Source organism: Cyprinus carpio, chromosome A6, assembly GCF_018340385.1.
Source record: "Cyprinus carpio isolate SPL01 chromosome A6, ASM1834038v1, whole genome shotgun sequence".
NCBI lineage: Eukaryota > Metazoa > Chordata > Actinopteri > Cypriniformes > Cyprinidae > Cyprinus > Cyprinus carpio.
This window is the reverse complement of record NC_056577.1, coordinates 7,389,905-7,407,039: the sequence shown is the minus strand read 5'-3', so window position 1 is coordinate 7,407,039 and position 17,135 is coordinate 7,389,905. Positions and strand designations below refer to the sequence as shown.

Below are 17,135 nucleotides of genomic sequence, written 5' to 3'. Positions count from 1 at the left end.
CGTAAGACTTAATCGTAGAATCGTTGCCACCATTGGTCTCTACGATAAGCTTATGCTTTTGAGAAATGCAGCCAAGTCTAGGGGAAGATCATTGATGAAGTAGGCCACTGAATTCCTTTGAACAATAAAGTAAAGTATCCTCTTTATCATGAACGATGCCTTGTTTGCATTTTGAACTATTTTGTCTTAAATTGTATTATACTTTACTCCTTTTGCAGTTCAGATACAATGTTTCAGTGGCATCGAGCAGACAAGCGCAATTATGACGCCATGATGTGATCATTCAGATATTTTGAATTTCATAAAATTACCTTTTTTTTCAAATGTAAAATAATAATAATAATAAAAGAAGATAATAATAGAGATACGTTACATGAATATTGGTTAAAAAAAATTTACCTTTTTTTTTTAATTGCTTCCAGTTGTTGAACAGTGTCATGCATTAGTCACTGCATCTGCTAATCAGTAAACAAAGCCACAAGACTAAAGACATTCTATAGATGATATGTATACTTGTTTAATGAAAAGAAACAATGAATGCAAAATAAACAACTGACAATTTAAAAAAAAAAAAAAAATCATTGATGTACCTAATTTGGCAGTTATATACCCAACAATGCTCGTTGTACATGTTGTCCTTTTATAAATACAGTAGTACTGAAGATCACTTATTTAATAGAAACAAGTCAAACAATATTTTACTAATCATGCAATTCATACACGAAATGGTTACTTTTTTGTGCTCTGAACCATGTCAGTTCAAATCAGTGTCTCTATTTTCTCCTTAACAGAGAATAAAAACAGCAAGAAAGCAAATATGGATATCCATCCCTGATTCCCATGTCTCTGATTCAGGAGAGTATTTTCTTTTTGCTGTTTGTGCAATTATGGTTACAAAAATATGCAGTATTATAGCCTTTTAATTTTCTCTTTTAAAAGGCTGTAAAGGGCTAAAGGTTTTTTGGCATTTCTTTCTCTCTCTTTGAACTATTTCAGCATACACAGCTGATTTCCTGCAGTGGGCGAGGGAAAGGAGGCAGAGGTGCTTGGTCAGACAGGTTTAAAGACTAAAACATAAATTTTTCAACCTCAAATGGAACAGATACTGAAACAGATTATATATGACATGATCACCACCATCAAGAGATTCACTGAATCAACCACCATGTTCTGAGAAATCAATTAACTTTGGTTGTAAAGGCGGCAGAAAGTTAATGACAAGTAATAATGACTTTTGTACTGGACAACAAGGAATAGATATTCCTATTCCAGAACTACCACATTTTGCTCTAAGTTTGATTGCATAATTGCTGTTAATAGTGTTAATCGTCTGTTTGTTTACGTCTTTTATTGATTTTTCTGAACATTTCTGCCATATACACATAAACTGACAGTCACCACTGATAAGCTACTACTAAATATTGTAGAAACTTAATTTTCTGTAAAGTTGCTTTGCAATGATTTGTATCGTAAAAAGCGCTATACAAATAAACTTGAATTGAATTGGAAAACTTGAATAGCAGTCTAAATTACAGTCTGGGATCATATGAGTTTATAATCACAGAATTTTATTTTTTTAGTGAATTAAAGCATTATAAATGATAAAAAGCTGCATAAAATTAAGGATATCTGAGTAAAATATCGTCCATACAGTATTGTGATGATTTTGTTGAAAAACAAACAACAGTTTTGACATTTCATACCATTACCATCAAACCTCTCCTTGTGGGGAAAAAAAAGCACACTCTCAGAAGTGAGGCAGGGAAACCCACTGACATAGGCTGAAACTCATCTCTTTGTCTTGTTGGGTACAATTATTTGCTCCAGTAATGAATTGCATATAAGGGGGTAAAGAAAGTGTTCAAGCTTCAAGAACTCTCAGTGATTAAAGATGATATTTCCACATAAAATTAAGTTTTGGATCAGCATCCAAAGAATCTTATTTTTCACAGGGTGGGTTTCCTGGTCCGCACTTTCACAGTGTTTTCAGTTTCTTTGCTGTGACTCAGTGGGGCAGACTCTGCCATGGCACCTTAGTGGCCTTAGTGAAGGTTGTGGAGACCAACAGGCAGCTCTGAGAATCTCTGAGATGAGTGTTCACAGGGTGGGTTACCTGAACACTCCCACATTGATCGATAAGGCCACCTCTGGTTTCCGGTTTTTAGTTGGGCCCGACTTCTTGGACCCAATGTCTTGTGAACATTCTCCAGTGGCAGGACACACCCTAGTGGACAACATAAAAAAAATAAATCAAAAAAATAAAATTGGGGGTTGGTAAGACCATTTAATGTTTTGTAAGAAATATCTTATGCTCACCAAGGCTGCATTTATTTGATCAACAATGCATACATAGTGTGTAAAAAAATACATAGTAATATTATGAAATATTATCATTCTTTCTATTTTAATATATATTATTCCTGTGAAGGGAAAGCTGAATTTTCAGCAGCAATTACTTAGTCCTCAGTGTCACACTATCCTTCATAAACCATTCTAATATGTGCATGTATGTATTTATTCAATATCTACTTTTATCAATGTTGTAAACAGTTTTGCTACCTTTTGTTAAAAGCTTGATACATTTTTTTCAGGCAGTTCAAAAAGCTGATGAACAGCATTATTTGAAATATCGGTGTTACATTATAAATGCCTTTCTTTACAAAATAAATTTAATGCGTCCTAGCTGAATAAATACATTAAGTAAAAATAGATATTTATTACTGACCACAAAGACCAAACGTTATAGCAATTTTATTATTACAGTACATATTTAAATCAAATGAAATAAGCAAAGGCTGACAAACCTATATCTTGTATCCTTGGAGAGCGACAATAAAAGCCAAAGAGAAGATGCACCTTGTGTTGTGATTCGCTTCCTCCATTGTGAGCCTCTGCTGACCAATCTCATCTTCCAGAGTATTGAAATCTTTATTATTGTCTATTAGCAGGTTTCATGCAAATACAAACAAAACAAAAAAGTGACAGAGTGAGGCCTTGCTGAAAACCCTCCCAAAAGTTTCCATAATAAAAAAAAAAGTAATTAGCAGTCATTTTTGTCACTACAGTGTGCATATGTAATTGTGACTATAATATATAATAAAAAACATTATTTTTATCTATGTCATACATGTATATATGATTGTACCAAGAGCGCCTAAAAAACAACAAATTCCTTGTGTTTGTGAATAAATCTCATTCTGATATATGTTATGTTAAGTGTAAATTTCTGTTTAAAAAGATATTTGCTGATGTTTGGCGTAGAGATGGAGCTTAGCGGTTAAAACACACACAAGCATTGCGAGTTTGAATACAACTCAAGATATTGCACTGCTAAATAGCTTTAAAGTAATTATTTTGTTAGTAACTTAAAATAACTCAACTATAAAGGGTACATACATTTGGGGAGGGATTATCTATTTGACTAAGCAATGTCGGACGTGGATTTTAGGCATAGTTTCATAGATTTTTTTGATAAAAGTTACCTTGACACCTATAATATCTCCATCTTTCAGGTAGAAGGGAGCTGCCTGGAGACTCTCAGCTTTCCTCTTCTTCTTTTTTGAGACCTGTTGAGTCTGGGATTATTAAGAAGTGAGTATTCAAGTGTACTCAACTCTTGCCTAAAAATATACTGTATTCCCCTTTTCTCTCTCTCTTCTCACCCAGTTGGAAATGGGCATCCATGTGTGTTTGTCAGGAAGGTGTTTAGCCAAGAGCAGGCTGTCAGGAGTGAGACCGTACTGGGAGGCCAGAGCAGCGTACAGGCCCCTGGAGGTGCTGTCCCGCCCTGCGTCCCACAAAAACTCCTCAGAAGGATAATACGCCTTCTCTCCTGGCACCCCCATCTGAACCCTCAGCAATAAATCCTTCAGCCTGTACAGATAAAGAGAAAAGAATGATCAGTGTTTTTCAAACTGTAAAACACTTTCTTTCTTCCAAGGTTTTGATTAATTGCCTCATTATCTGAATTGCTGTCAGGAAATCTCACCCCAGGTCCTCCTCTTTCATCAGCCTCTCAACACACACTTCCGCCCCGTTCCCCAGCTTCAGCTTCCTACAGGAGAAGAAGGACATAAAGCCTATATAGAATGAAAAGTTTCACATGCTTTTTCCAGTTCAGTGTTTCCATTACAGCACCATTCAGTGCACAAGAGGTAAGAGACACCTCACACAAATAAGAAGGACAATCCAAAGCTGTCAACCTGAGTGTCTGCTGGTTTCCTCGGAGTATCCTGGCAAGTTTCTTGCCCTCTAGCAGCCATACACGCAGGAACGCAGAACTGGGCACACACACATCCTGAAGTGCTGGTAGAGTCATCATCTATCAGAACACAAGTATGGCTTTTCTCAAGGGATTGTGGGATTTGCAGCAGTTATACTGATCTGATACAGCAGTGCTGCATACTACTTGCACTGTTAAACTGTAGCCAAAAGTATATACTACTGTTCAGAAGTTTGCTTTTATTTGTGTGTGTGTGTATGTTTTTGAAAGAAGTCTCTCATGCTCACCAATGTCATTTGTTTGAGCACAAATACATTTAAAAAAAATGGTAATACTGTGAAAGGCTGTTAGGATTATGTGGGGAAACATTTCTACAATTCTGTGTGGTGCTGCTAGTAAAATTACACAATTCACCTTTAAGTTATCATGATCAGTTTCCATCATTAATGCTGTGAGAACTGATGCCAACCTGAGTCTTGAGATCATCAAGTGAAGCCTCCTCTGATATCTCCACATGACCAATGAATCTCATCTCTGATCCAGACCCCTCTGAAACACAGACACACACACATAAACAAGCACCAACCAGAGATATTCCACAAGCAGCCGCGATCTGACAGAAACAACATGAATCTCACTTGGTTTCTAGAAAATTAGCTAGAAGTCGAACCTGTGGTGAGCCCCTCAATGCTCTGACACTCTGCTGTGTGGTTCAGCTCTGGAACGCTGGAGCTGTCAATCACATCTATGCACATCTTCACAGACAGCTTGAGGTAACCCTGCAATTGAGATAAGATGAAAGAAAGCTGTTTGTAAAGTTTTACTTCCTTTTTATCTTAAATCATTCCAAACTGAAAAAGCACCTTTGGAGGCAGTCGCCCCTCCACCAGTACCAGTGTGTCCCCATGAATGACCTTTGCCTCTTTCAGAGATGCATTCTGGGAAACAAGAGTAAACAGGAGTCAAATATTTGAAGTCACTGCAGACTGAGAAAGAGATTAGTGGATTAGTATTATTCCTACCTCATCCGTAAGTGGCTCTCCAATCTCCTCACACCAGTCCACTCTCCTTAAGTGCCATGACGCACCTAGATATAAAAACATGCGCTTTAGTCGGAGAAAACCAGACAAGTTAAATGTGCCATTAAATAACAAGCATTTGAATGATTTTACCTTCAAGTTTCGCCATCTGCAACATTTCCCTTAGGCACTGCAATAACAAGAACCGTCATTTTTAAACACCAGCATTTTTTCAGAACACAGTTAAAATTAAAAAAAAAAAATCCAGAGAGTTCACCTCTTTGACAGTTAGAGACTCCTCTACAATAATCTCCAGCTCCTGAACAACTGAGGGCGCTAGACCAACACTGAAGTACAAGAACAACTGCATGGAGAAAAGATATTTTCTCATTAAAGAAGTGAAATTAGATGAAAAAATGCGATGTGCATTCTGCATTACATTCACACATGCCCAAATTGTATGAACGCACCTGTGTTGCTGTTGGCACTGGTCCAGGACAGAGGCAGAGGGAAGTCATTAACCTGATCCCTGCATCCCGAACACTCAAATGCTCATGCACTAGAACACACAGAAACCCGTTTAGCATGTAACCCTTTAGAGGGATCACATTAGCAGTGATGCTGGTGACTGTTTTGAGAAGGTACCTGGAGGTAAAAGTTTTCCAGTTCGATCCATTTGCCTCAGACAACATTCAGCATCTAAACACAAAATAAAAAAAGACACTGATATGAACACAAAGGCAGACAAAAGCTCTTCCCTGACACACACACAGTAATTTTTTTTTTCCGGGCAGTGCTGAAATAGAGTAAAACAAACAGAATGACGTATCAATAAGTAAAGGCTATAAGAAGTATTATTAAGCATTTTCCTTGTTATTTAGCATTATTTGGTATTATTATTATGACTAGGTATTATTATATAGTGTTATTACCACTGAGCTCATCCTGTGGGTGAAGTTCCTCAAGAGCTTTTTCCTTCACCTCCGCCAGTAGCTGCAAGAGACAGACAGTTCAGATTGTTGTACAGGTGTCCTGATTTGCTGTGTACAACAGTATTATTGTCAACTAAAACAAAGTATTACAAATTATTTTTATTAACTGAAACCATGGAATGATATTCCAGACAATTTTCAAAAGTACCACTCTGTGGTGAGGACAGCGGCGCCGCCGGTGTGCGTACACTTATCGAAAACAATTTGTTTGAATTCTAAAGACGTGGTACGTCGCTGCGCTTCTCGCCCGGTGTGGGACTCTCTTCAGTTGTGAGGTTCCACAGTTGTATCTTCAATTCTTTCTGACGTTACTTGCATTTCATCTTGACATTGTTTGCCGGTAATAAATATTTAGATTTTGGCATTGTTTGAACTGACAAAAAAAAAAAAAAAACTACACAACAAATTTATGATTTAAGGTTACAAAAATAGACACATTTATTGGATATTTTTCCTCATTATCCTCATAGGAATGAATAAAAATAGTCCACCAGTAGTGGGCGTGGCATACTTTCTGACTATATCAATAAACTTAAAATTAGACATGAAATAAAATACTTTTAAACACTAATATTATATATAAAAAAAAGACTAAAACCAAATTAAAAATAAATTAAGGCTAAATATAAATATAAAAAAAGATAAAAACAAATTAAAACTAATTATTAAAATTAACCTATTTCAAAACATTATTAAATATTATAATAGTACATAAATGATACCAAAATAACACAGTGTGTGTCTGTGTGTGTGTACATGCATGTTTTCAGTCTTACCATGTTCCCTGAAGCTGAGACTTTACTCCTTTTCTTCCTCTGCTCCTCCTTTTCTTCCTCCTCCATTCCACTCTGTGGGCAAAACTCCACCTGCAGCCAGCGGCAGTCTGAGGGCGTTGTCACGGTAACTATATCACCGCTGAGGCTAAAGATACTGTGGAAAAATCATGGTCCCTATTATATCACTATATATTTTACTGTTGTGTCAGTGTTGTGAAATGTTACTTTTAAAAGCATCACATTATTCCATTAATGTCTCATTACAATATCAAGACAAACATTGTCATAACTTTGATTAATGTAATTACATAAGACAAGTTAAGCAATTTTTAAACATTTATAAGCTGTATAAATGTCATTAATAATAATAAAGAAGCAACAATCATTAGGAAAATGTCTGAATAGCTTTTTATATTTCTTTGCTTGTTATTTTATTACTGACTGTTCACTTGACTTTTTTAAAGAAATGTTTATTTAACTGAAAAAATTTGTTCATCATTCATTTTCAAATACATTTTCTTTCATTTTTGGGTGAACTAACCCTTTAGCTTAAATACTTAAAAAGAGTGTTTAATATAAACTTTTGCGGTGTTAAAAATGGTATCGAGAGTTGTGAAATTGCATCATTTACCTGCTGTCTAGCTCCTCTGGCTGCAGCAGCAGCAGAGCGTCCCCGTCCTTCAGAGACAACTCTCTCAGTGTTCTCTGCATGTCCAGAGGTGGGAAAACCCTCCAACCACTGGCCCCGCCCCCACTGGCCCCTGGACGGCTCTGCTCCTGGCACAAAAAGGCCTCTTGGGGCCCTAGAGCCTCAAGCACTGTACCCAGAGTGGCCCCACCAGCAAAGCCCTTCATAGAACGCACCAGACCGGATCCATCAGCATCTCCAACCCCTGAGCCATCCCCACATCCCATCTCCTCTGCAGAGGGACGCAACACAGTCAGCAAAACAGGCTCCCATTCAATGCCAGTTTTCACCGCCACACCACTGACCTAAAAGAAAAAGAGAGAAAAAGGAAAACATTTATTTGGCTCTAACAGTTTTAAATTGCAATCCACATACATCTCTTTTCCACCAACAAGGTACCAATGTCAAAGGCGGTGCCTGATCTGGCTCATTACATGAGTTTACATAGAAGAAATGGCAGTTCTAGGTCAAAAAATTGACTCTACGGACCGTTATGCTCTTCAAAAAGGTGCTCAATAAGATGACTTTGTATGTTCTCAAAACTAGGAGTAAGATTTATAAACAGTGATCAGGTGGCACCATGTTTGTTTCTGGGCAAATTATAGTCAGTTACATTAGTATCCAACTCTCAAGTCAGTGGAAACATGGACCAGTTCTGAGAAAGGTTCACAGGTTCACACAATACTTTGGAAGAAAAAGGGCATATTTATTTCATAATAAATCCATATGACCACTGATGATGTAGGTGCCCACCTCTCTTCCATTCCACACAAAGAGATCAGAGCCATTAGACACACCTGCACTATACAGGGATATCTGGTCATCTGAAACAACACAAGAGACATACTGTAAATAATCACCCAGAATCACTAATCATGCACACTACTGCTGAAACGTTTGGCGTTGGTAAGATTTTATAATGTTTTTTTTATTTTTTCTTATGTTCACCAAGGCATTTTAATCTAAAACACAGTAAAAACATTTATGAAATGTTTAAAATAAGTGCTTTCTATATGAATATATTTTAAAACATAATTTATTCCTGTAATTGCAAAGCCATTACTCCGGTCTTCAGTGTCACATGATCCTTCAGAAATCATTCTAATTTGATGATTTGCTGCTTTCATGTTATTATAAAATAGTTTTTTCTGGACTTTCTGTTGAATAGAAAGTTCAAAAGAACAGCATTTATTTGAAGTAGATGATATGATACATATATTATATATGATACTGTCTCTTTTGATCAATTTAATGTATCCCTGCTGAATAAATGTATTAATTTCTTTAAAATAATAACAATAAAAAAAATCCTACTGACCCCAAACATTTGAGTCAAGAGTGAATGAGAGGGCTTTACAAAAAGTGCAAAAGTATAAATGACATGTGTTCACCTGTCAGTGTATCATACAAATGTAACCCAGCTGGCACATTCTTAGCCAATGTCAATGCCATGTCTCCTTCCCAAAGATCTTGCATCTATGAAACCAAGGTCAAAGGTCAGAGAAAACTCAACATATTCTGTCAGATCTAATTTAATGGGACATTCATCTACATCCAGTCGTACTGTTACTGAAAAATTGCAGTGTTGTCACCTGGTAGATGGCCAATCGCAGGTCTCCCACAGTCCTTCTGCGGTCAAATGTGACAGTGATGATGGAATCTTCGTTTGGAGATAAGGCATGCAGGGCTCCGTTTTGCCAGTGGTAATGAGGAGCCAAATGTAGCCGCACTTCAATGCTGTTGCTGCTGGCATCAAACTCAGCTCTACAAGAGACAGATGACTTTAAAATTGCATAAAATACCCAATGCTGATGGTGTGAGCATTTATGAGTGTACATGGAGATACCTTCTCTGTTGAAGTCTTGCATTCTCCTCTTGTACCATCTCCACTAGGTGAGGAGGCACTCTGTAAGCAGGGTTTCCTATGGCTGTTTAAAAGATACACAAAAATAGTCTTTTGTTTAATCATATTGCAATATTTATGAATGAAAAAATTCATTTGCATCGCATATGCACACATAGGGGCCTAAATGAACACTTGCCAAGCACTAAGTGCAAGTCAAATTGGCTTTTGTTTCATGTGTGGTTAAAACAAAAAAAAGGCCATCGACAGGAGTGACATAGAGTTAATGTGCACAGGGTCCAGCATACACACAGCATACCCTCTGGAGGTCTTTTCATAGCTGTCTTCCTGTAAAAGAGCATGTAGGCACTCTCTTTTCCCTGAAACTGCTTCTCTATGTCCTTCACCGTAACGGCCGTCACAGTAGAGTCATTCAGGTCAAACCAATGGCATCCGTCAGTGGCTTCAGTGTCTCCTGCTGTTTCTGGCTCTGTGTTTTCTGTGCTGTTATTGGCTGAAGCTGAACTGACTGGTTCTGTTGGACTAGGGTCTGTTGTTGCAGGAACAGCAGCTTTCAGAGCTACACGGGTTCCATTGGAGACCAGCATGAACACTTCAGGGTGGTTCTGAAGAAACTGAAGGATGACAAAATGGTCATACAACACTTTCCTGTAGTTACACTATTCTAGCATTTGAACTATAAAAGTAAAATTATATATTGCAGCACTGCTAATATTACTGGCCTCTATGCTAAATTGAATATGTATTCTATTAATTTTAATATTCTAATAAGTCACAGTGGGAAACATATAACACTGTTCAAAAATTACCTTTTTTAAAGAAGTCTCTTATGTTAACAAAGGCTGCATTTATTTGATCAAAAATACAGTAAAGACAGTAATATTGTGAAATATTATAAATTATTTTTTCGTGGACTTGATGAATAGTCAAAAGAACATTTGTTTGAAATAAATATTACCATTACTTTTGATCAATTTAATGCATTCATGCTGAATAAAGTTTTAACTTTTGAACATTAGTGTATTACTGTATCTGTGTCACTATAGTGTGAAGAATAATAAACAACTTCAGAACCCCCACCTTGCTGATGGTGCCATACTGTTTTTTATATTTTTTGCTCCACGGCGTGCCGGTTTTATTCATTAGCTTTTGGCCCAGCTGGTCTACAAGCACACATTTTGACTCCTCCTGACAAAAAAACAAGGGAAAATCAGCGTGTGAAATTTTATGGCCACAAAATTTAAGAAATATTGATTACAGTTGTCCTGAATCTCAAAACATCGAATTCGTCTATCATTTCTCTTTACTGAGCTGTGAAGTAAATAATTTAGCTCTAGACACTAAATAACTGCCACAAATCAAAAAGTGCTAATAATTTCTCAAACATCTACTTACAGTCTTGCATAACTGTAGAGTTTAATGGTGTAATGGCATACCTGAGCCAGAATGCCAGTAAGTACAGAGAGAGGATCCTCTGCGTCAACAGAATTTTCATTCTCTTTCTTTCTTTCTCCGACTTTGTCCTCTCGTTTCTGGGTTTTTAGCTTCACTTTTACCTCTTCCTCCTAAGAAAGAAAATAAATAAAAAAAATAAAAATGACAAATAGTAATTACTTATCATCGAACCATACATACAGTAGACAGCAATAAAAACCAAAAGACTAACCGGTGCCTCCCAGTGGCCGATTTGATCGATGTCTTTGATGTAGACATGATAATGACCTCCATAACAACCTCCTTTATGTATGATGACGGAGAAGAGCTCGTACGAGTACTCTGAGTCCGGCCAATTGTTCTGTCAGAAGCACAGCACTTGTTAGTCCTCTGAATTGCTGTGGTCATTTTAGCTCTCCATCTAGACCTGTGCTTCTAGTTTACCAGCGATTAAAATGAATCTGGGATAACAATCAAAAGGTTCTCAACAGCTGCTAACAGGATGGTAACTCTGATACTGCAGTGCATTCTACAAAACATGACCAGATATCATACTCTGTTCAGTGTAGAATCTTCACAAATGACACAGATTTATCTTACTTGGCTGGAGAGTTTGGAAAATGTATTTGCGTGTGATTGGGCTCCGGTACCTGCTCACAAAATGGTTTGAGATCAAATGTGAGAGGAAAAACGTAGCTCCCGGTCTCTTTGTAGCGCTCACACTTGGCAAAGTCAAAGTTGAACCTCAACAAAGAAATGGTCAGGAATGGTGGAAGTTTTCTCAGTTTAGCAGACTGCAACAAAAGACAAAATTATGCAGGTTTATAGCCCACTACAGTCGACTCAACTGAATTAGTATCTAGAATAACAGCTTAGTGCCAGTCACATGTTTATAGGGATCATGTAACATGAGCAATCAATTTCCTTGACCTATAACTATATCTAGAATCCTGAAAAAAATACAACATGGTTTTCACAAAAATAATAAGCCCAACTGTAATAAGAAATGTTTCTTGAGCGCCAAATCATGAGACAATGAAGACTGAAATAATGATTAAAACAGAAAACTCTTTTTTTTTTATTGTAACAATAATTCACAACATTATTGTTTTTACTGTAAAAAAAATAAATAACTTCAAATAAATAACTAACTGGAGATTTTGTAAAAATTCTCCATGGTATATGGCCTTGAAGGACAAACGAACAGTATTAACTCAGATAAAAAGAGTTTGAGTTCTGAGAAGTGACTGACCTTAGCGGCCCTAACCAGCTGCTCACATCTGCTGCAGCGGTACAGATTATTACCCTCAAACATCTCCTCCTCCACAAACATGTTCCACAGGGCCTCCTCTAGACCACTTACACCACGCACGGACACGGTCAAATCCAGAAAGTCCTCCTGAGAGAACAGAAAGATAGTGAGATGCATACAGTAAATAGACACACACAACTGTTGAAAGGTTTTGGGCTGGTAACAGTCTTTTAAGCTCATCATGGCATTTATTTTAAAAACAAAACAGTAATAATGATGAAACTGATAAAATAAAAAAAATAAAAAATGTTATTATAATAATATTTCACAGTGTCATATGATCCTTCAGAAATAGGGATGTTCATTTCAGTTATTTTTCCTAACCGACAACCAGCACTCGTTAACCGATTATTGACCGTTAACCGACAAGATTATTTTAAATTAGAATTGAATTAAATTAGAAAGGATAAGTGTCTGTGACTCGTTAAAAATACTAACATTTGTTTCCCGGGGATTAATTTTAAATGTGCAAAAAAGCAGCAAAGAACAGAACATCAGGATTCACATGGTCATCATATCACATCACGCACCTGCAGCCCTTCTGTGAGCGGAGAAAAACATAATAAAGCTAGGCTATATACATACATACATACATACATACACACACACACACACACACACATATATATATACATAATGTGTTTGTGTGTGTGTGTGTGTGCGTACTTAAATAATAAATTAAGAAAATGAACAAAAAACACAGTTTCAGTTCATTTTTGTGCTGCATGAAAGGAAACCAGACAGCAGAAAGCGGCATCCTATTTTTCTTTAGGCTTATTTTACGCACAAAGATTTTTTTTTTTTGTGAATGTACACAAATAAAGGCAAACCGTTTACAATTCTGATTATCTTTGACTAAAAGGAGTAGTTGCTTCTACTGTTAGAAGGAAAAAATTCAAGTGATTGTGCTTGCGCCGCATGCGCACACACAGTTCAGCTTGGCTACCTTGACAATGCAGCCTGTTCATTATCATAATGAAATACAGTCAGTCAAACATATGGGAAAAAACACACTGCTCAGTTTAAATATGTAGTAAAATCTGTGCCGTTAAGTGTTATCACCTTACTGCCTTGATGCTATGCAAAACATTATTGTTTTACGTGGATACTGGAACGCGAGTGAAGTACTTAATAAATAATAATTTGGCATTCAAACACATCGCAACTATGGAAACATTTGATTTTGTGTCGAATGAGAGACCCAACGTTGGTTTCAGTTTCGTTTTAGACTAAATTAATTTGTTTTGGCTTGTCGTTTATAGGTTGCTATAATTTAAGACCTATTTTTAATTCTTGTTCTTTTCTTAACACTGTTAATTGAAAGGATTTGTTGTGGAATGAGGGGAACTTATGCTGCGTTCCAGGAAAGTTTTTGAGCCCATAAGTCACGACTTCAAACCACGACTCACGACTTTGTAGCGTTCCAGGCAAGTCACGCCAAACTGCCTGAGTGCAAGGAATTGTAGCTAGATTATTAACTTTATTGCAACGTTATATTGTCCTAAAATCTATTTCTCACTGTGTACCACTTGCATAAACACCGCATCCATAGGCAATTTTATCCGTAGGGGCTCCCATTGATGTTTCGCGGGCTATGTGACGTCAGAGCTCGGAACTGGGAGTACATCGATCTAGTACGAGTTTACGGGTGGGAAGTCACGGGTTTGACTGTCGTTCCAGTGCACTTTCAAAGGTAGAAAGTTGGAAAAACACAGGTTGCCTGGAATGCGGCATTAAATAGCCTAGCTATGTTTACAGTTTATTATAATGTTTGTAAACATTTTGCGTGGGCATTAGGCCTATTTCTGAATGAAATAATAAAATGCAACTTATTATAAGCAACTTTTTTTTTTTCACTAAAAAACAATTTTTTATATGCAGAGCATACTTTAACCATGCAGCAAGTCTTTTTAAATATTTTGATAAATTACTGTAAACAAATAAATTATTTTTTTTTAAACAGTTTAACTGATTGTATTAATCGGTCAAAATTCTTAACAGTCGGTTAACAGTTAACCGGTTAAAATGAATATCCCTATTCAGAAATCATTCTAATATGCTGATACGGTGTTTAAGAAACATTTCAGTGTTGAAAACAGTTGTTTTCAAGATTTGCTGGTAAACAGAAAGTTCTAAAGAACAGCATTTATTTCAAATTTAAATCAATTGTAACATCATAAATGTCTTTACTGTGACTTTTGGTCAAATGAGTGTGTCCTTGCTAAATAAAATTATTCATTTCTTTCACGTGGTGTATCATAAATAATAAATATGCACTGTTATATTGTGCTGGTAATATTTAAAGTTGTCACAAATTGGAGTGCTGGAAGCAAAAATAAGTACAGAAACACAAAAGGGCACATTCTCCTTTCTGACCTGTCTCTCACTAATATTGCCGCATTCTTTGCAGGTGATCTGGTTGACAAGCATCCCATGGTACAGCCGGTGTATCAGACTGCTGCCCGTTGTACCTACTAATGAGCTCTCCAGAGCACTAAACAAGATCCGGTTCAGCTCCTGCACATCCTGCTGACCCATTTCCTAAAGACAAAATCAAAACATACGATGAAAGATTTTAACAAGCTGCTTGATCATTTCAGTTTAACTTTATACAGACTCTTTATGTGGAAACTGTTTGTTTTTCAAGCCATGTTTGGTCTACAAATACACATTCTGACTCCTCAAACCAGAGTAAATCTCATTCGTATTTCACATAAAATATTTACAGAATTTCTTAAAGGTGTAGTGGCAAAATGAACGGTTCCTGATTTTAATACATCATAGAAGTGACCCATGCGACCCTGGGGAACCATTTAACCCCAGATTACAAAGGGACTGTCTTTGCAAACAATCACTGTTAGATGAAACATACCTGCTAAATGGACAGTAAGTAAAGATTACAAAGACTTTGTACCTCATTGTTTGTCCAGCCAAAACTGTCTGTCAGATCCTTCGTGGAGGCTGTTTGTTCATCCACCAGCAGCAGATGAGAAAACAGTCTCTGAAGCTCCAGAGGAATCACACGGACCTGAGATCACACAGAACAGGAAACATCTATTCATCTGGTCCTCTGAAACACTTATAGATCCATCTGTTCATCTCTCTCTTACACACCTTTGCCTCTGGTTTGTCCTTGTCAGCCAGACAGCCTAATTCATCCGGTCCAAGACAGAACAGCTCCTCTGCAAGAGATGATTTTATGCCATAAAAAATAAAGTCACCCCAAAACGAAAATGTTGTCCCAACACTGTATGGATTTGTTTTTACACAGAATGCAAAAACCTGATGTTTTTTAAGTGTATATCTTGGTCACTCCATCCACATAAAGTGAATCAGGAATTGGGCTGTCAAGCTTCAAACTTACAGAAAAGTAATTATAAAATAATAATAATAATAATAATAATAAAAAGTGGCTTGCGCTATATTCAAGTCTTTTGAATTATGAATTTATCAACATTTACGTTGGACAAACGAGCCAAAATCGTTATTCAGTAGAAATCGTAAGAGTTAACAGTGATTTGAACTCGAAGCCGATTCTCTGGATCAACTGATTCAATGAATTCACTCATTGAGTCGCTAGATTCGCGACGAACCCTAGAAATTCAGACTTTATTTTGGCGTTTTGGAGCTTGATAGAACCAGCAGTCCTCATTAACTCACATTATGAACCAACTGCAGTTGAACCAGTTGCTTCGAAAATGATTCACACACCCACTGGTCGAAGTGTGTAAATGCAACGAGAATAAAGCCCAAACAAACAAATTTCGGCGTGATGAAGTCATTTGACTTGCGTAGCTTCGAATTGATTCGAAGCAAAAGATTCATAAAAGTTCGAAGCTTCATCAAGCAGAGTTTCGAAAGCGCTCATGACTAATTACATGGATTAGAAAGGACAGAAAACTCTTCAGAAGTAACGTTAAGAAAATAACGATGACAGCATGTAAATTTTTGACAAACTACTTCTTTAAATAGTGATGAAATATTTTTCGGCCCATCTTACCCCTAAACTCTGGGGTGAAGAGTAGAGTCTGGATCAGGGAGTTGAGGTAACAGGTGCCACCCTGATTCTTGATCCCGCAGAATCTGATTTTCCCTCTGGGTGGAGGAGGCTCACACTCTCTCCCCTTCACACCTGTGCCAGATGTAGAGGAGGAAAAGCCATCCCCGTCCTCCTCAAACAGATCTCCAAACATGACCGCTGCTGCCTTGTAAAGCTTAGTCTTGGTAAACCTCCCCGTTCTTCAGTGAACCGAGTTTCGTTTACTGTGAAACGAAAGCGTTTCACCTCTTGCTATCTCATCTTTGTCTTCCCTAGCTCCCGATTAACAATCAATGGGCTTACCCTGGAATACGATGACTTAACAGGTCTAAACATCGCCTTTATAAACCAAAAGAACTACACTTATCGCGTGACGTTCCTCTGGATGAATCACAGGTGTCGCGAGTAAATCTCAGTCTCTAAAGCGCAAAGTGGAAATCTGAGAGGTGACTGCACTGCTTCCATATTTCACCACTGAGATTTAAAAGAACAATTATTTATTTTCTTTGACAGCCACTGTATTTCTTTCGTGTTATCAGACAGCTATCGTATTCAGTAGTCTTTTTAAACTCGGCTTTTTCAGTCGAATCGCCCAGTTTGTTAGTAGTAATAAGGGAAAATGTGAAATCCGAGTAGAAAACCATTAATGTTTTTAGGACGCAGCCATGTTTGTTTGATGACACGTAGTGCCGCTATGCATTGTGGTACTTGTAGTTCTCCATGATAACGGCCCTCCTTCGCGCAAGTAATATTATTTAGCTAAGAAGAACTACATATTTCCGATCATAT

General features: G+C 37.1%; 1 protein-coding gene across 3 annotated transcripts in view; it reads right to left on the bottom strand.

Moving 5' to 3' along the window:
* The window catches only part of LOC109091807 (ubiquitin carboxyl-terminal hydrolase 40-like), a 31,335-nt gene extending 14,301 nt beyond the window's left edge, over nucleotides 1–17,034 (bottom strand). The window contains exons 1-29 of one of the 3 annotated variants that reach the window (XM_042757786.1): nucleotides 16,308–17,034; nucleotides 15,422–15,489; nucleotides 15,222–15,335; nucleotides 14,684–14,848; nucleotides 12,248–12,394; nucleotides 11,646–11,789; nucleotides 11,228–11,356; nucleotides 10,998–11,126; nucleotides 10,642–10,749; nucleotides 9,860–10,175; nucleotides 9,544–9,625; nucleotides 9,290–9,461; nucleotides 9,089–9,173; nucleotides 8,451–8,521; nucleotides 7,641–8,002; nucleotides 7,010–7,163; nucleotides 6,174–6,234; nucleotides 5,887–5,940; nucleotides 5,712–5,800; nucleotides 5,519–5,605; nucleotides 5,395–5,431; nucleotides 5,245–5,309; nucleotides 5,086–5,160; nucleotides 4,893–5,001; nucleotides 4,692–4,771; nucleotides 4,203–4,321; nucleotides 3,989–4,054; nucleotides 3,663–3,873; nucleotides 3,384–3,575 (exon numbers count right to left, since the gene is read on the bottom strand). In XM_042757786.1, coding sequence (XP_042613720.1) covers nucleotides 3,414–3,575; nucleotides 3,663–3,873; nucleotides 3,989–4,054; nucleotides 4,203–4,321; nucleotides 4,692–4,771; nucleotides 4,893–5,001; nucleotides 5,086–5,160; nucleotides 5,245–5,309; nucleotides 5,395–5,431; nucleotides 5,519–5,605; nucleotides 5,712–5,800; nucleotides 5,887–5,940; nucleotides 6,174–6,234; nucleotides 7,010–7,163; nucleotides 7,641–8,002; nucleotides 8,451–8,521; nucleotides 9,089–9,173; nucleotides 9,290–9,461; nucleotides 9,544–9,625; nucleotides 9,860–10,175; nucleotides 10,642–10,749; nucleotides 10,998–11,126; nucleotides 11,228–11,356; nucleotides 11,646–11,789; nucleotides 12,248–12,394; nucleotides 14,684–14,848; nucleotides 15,222–15,335; nucleotides 15,422–15,489; nucleotides 16,308–16,500 — 3,654 coding nt within the window. In that variant the 5' untranslated portion in view covers nucleotides 16,501–17,034 and the 3' untranslated portion in view covers nucleotides 3,384–3,413. Of the gene's footprint in view, nucleotides 1–3,383; nucleotides 3,576–3,662; nucleotides 3,874–3,988; nucleotides 4,055–4,202; nucleotides 4,322–4,691; nucleotides 4,772–4,892; nucleotides 5,002–5,085; nucleotides 5,161–5,244; nucleotides 5,310–5,394; nucleotides 5,432–5,518; nucleotides 5,606–5,711; nucleotides 5,801–5,886; nucleotides 5,941–6,173; nucleotides 6,235–7,009; nucleotides 7,164–7,640; nucleotides 8,003–8,450; nucleotides 8,522–9,088; nucleotides 9,174–9,289; nucleotides 9,462–9,543; nucleotides 9,626–9,859; nucleotides 10,176–10,641; nucleotides 10,750–10,997; nucleotides 11,127–11,227; nucleotides 11,357–11,645; nucleotides 11,790–12,247; nucleotides 12,395–14,683; nucleotides 14,849–15,221; nucleotides 15,336–15,421; nucleotides 15,490–16,307 lie in introns of those variants that run through there. The other 2 variants (XM_042757787.1, XM_042757785.1) reach the window with 2 other exon arrangements.
* Between the last annotated feature and the right edge of the window lie 101 nt (nucleotides 17,035–17,135).